At 40.9% G+C, this 1,819-nt stretch overlaps 1 protein-coding gene across 1 annotated transcript in view; it reads left to right on the top strand.

Annotated features, from left to right (window-relative positions):
* Positions 1–3: 3 nt before the first annotated feature.
* The window catches only part of SH3BGRL (SH3 domain binding glutamate rich protein like), a gene marked incomplete at its 5' end in the record, with an annotated part of 39,509 nt that continues 37,693 nt past the window's right edge, over positions 4–1,819 (top strand). The window contains one exon of the mRNA XM_004714139.3: positions 4–126. Within this exon, the coding sequence (XP_004714196.2) occupies positions 4–126 (123 nt within the window). The remainder of the gene's footprint in view (positions 127–1,819) is intronic.

Below are 1,819 nucleotides of genomic sequence, written 5' to 3'. Positions count from 1 at the left end.
GAAAAAGATATTGCAGCAAATGAAGAAAACCGAAAGTGGATGAGAGAAAATGTACCTGAAAACAGTCGGCCAGCTACAGGGTACCCCTTGCCACCGCAGATTTTTAACGAAAGCCAGTACCGTGGGGTAAGGAGACAATTTATCAATTTAAATTATTGTTTATTAAAATTAATTGCCCCAAATCTATCCTATTTCCTGGTATAGCAAGGTACTAGTCTTACACTCTATTAAAAGTGAACAGGTTACATGATAGAGAACTATAAAGGAGGTTTTAAAACTATAATCATTATTAATATAATTTTTTTCCTCACCTCCTGGGACATGTTGATGAAGGAATTATTCTTGGATCCAGCAAGGCATATACTCTCTTCAAATAGCCTTTAAGAATTCTGCACACAAGCTAAAAGTGTCACCATTGCTTATTTTGTATTACAAGCAGTGAAATATTTTCAAGAAGCTGAATGATCTCTTCAAAGCAGCAGAAGCAGGGATTTTAGGCTAAACTATAGTATGCTTAAAAATAGAGTTTAATTTAGGTATGAGACAGTCAGTTTAGTCATACCCAATGCCTCAATTTTTGAGGTTTGTTTACATGCACATCATTTTAGAGTACAAAAGAGACTCTAACCTCAAATACAATTTAAGGAAAATTATTCTTAAGTCTCAAAAAGGACAAAGGCAGCACAAAGACACAAAAACATCATCTGGATGAGGGAACCCATTAGCACAAGGTCAAAATGGCATTCCAGGATTCCAGTTGAGACACTAGTAAAATAAGGTATGGAGCAAGGGAAATTGTCAGAAATTCACAATTGGTGGCAGATTCATACATCACAATTGCAGGTGGAACTAAAAAAGCAGGAACAGGACCATGATTGGGACATGTACATTATATTAGATGTAAAGGGTTTACAAGATGGGTCAAGGGCCTTCTTACCAAGGCAACCAGCGTCAGACTGGTGTGACTCCTTGTTGTGCCCCAGGATAGTGACCTCCATCAAGGACAAACCCAGGCAAGCTCCTAAGAGAGATTGCCCCTCCATAGGCTGGCTGGAGAGGTATAGAGATAATCTACTTTCCAATGCACTTTGCCTGAGTGCAAGATTTTCTACATCCTTGGTAATGATCACAAATAATTCATTGGAGGGGTCTAATCTATGTGGGGCCTTTATAAATAGATTTTGGGCTGTCACTGCTCTCCATGTTGTTGTTAGGTGTCATTGCATCATTTTGACACAACAGAATGAAACACTGCAAAGTCCTGTACCATCCTCACAATTGTTCTGATACTTGATCCCTTGTTGCACGCACTCTGTCAATCCATCACCTGGAAGACTGTGTTAATCCGGGTAGACTAGAGAAACAAATTCATGGACACTCATATGTTTATTAAAAAGAGCTTTATATACAAGAGCAGTTGAATATTGAGAAAACATCCCAGCACAGTCCAGATCAAGTCCATAAATCCAATATTAGCCCATATGTCCAATACTAGACGGTGAATGCAGAAAAATCACAGGCCAGTGGGTGGGAAGTCTTGTGGATCCAGTGGCATTGCAAGCATCTCAGCGCTGGCAGGGGGTCTCCATCTGACTTCTCCAGCTCCATCAGCCTCTCTCCATATGTCTTCTCCACAAGGATGTCTTGCAGGGAGTGAGCCGAGGAAGAGAGGGTGTCTCCCACCTCCAAGGAGGAGTACAGAAGTTCCCAGAATCCTCAGGAGAAGTAGATACCCACACGGATGCCTCATTGGCTATGATCTGATTGATAGGCTAGACTCCACCCCTTCACTCCGAATCCTCAAATTGACACCAGATTA

Source organism: Echinops telfairi, unplaced genomic scaffold (assembly GCF_000313985.2).
Source record: "Echinops telfairi isolate 266 unplaced genomic scaffold, ASM31398v2 ScPeMD7_7419;HRSCAF=8457, whole genome shotgun sequence".
NCBI classification, from domain to species: domain Eukaryota; kingdom Metazoa; phylum Chordata; class Mammalia; order Afrosoricida; family Tenrecidae; genus Echinops; species Echinops telfairi.
Note: the sequence above shows the minus strand (reverse complement) of the source record. Positions and strands in the feature narration are given on the sequence as shown.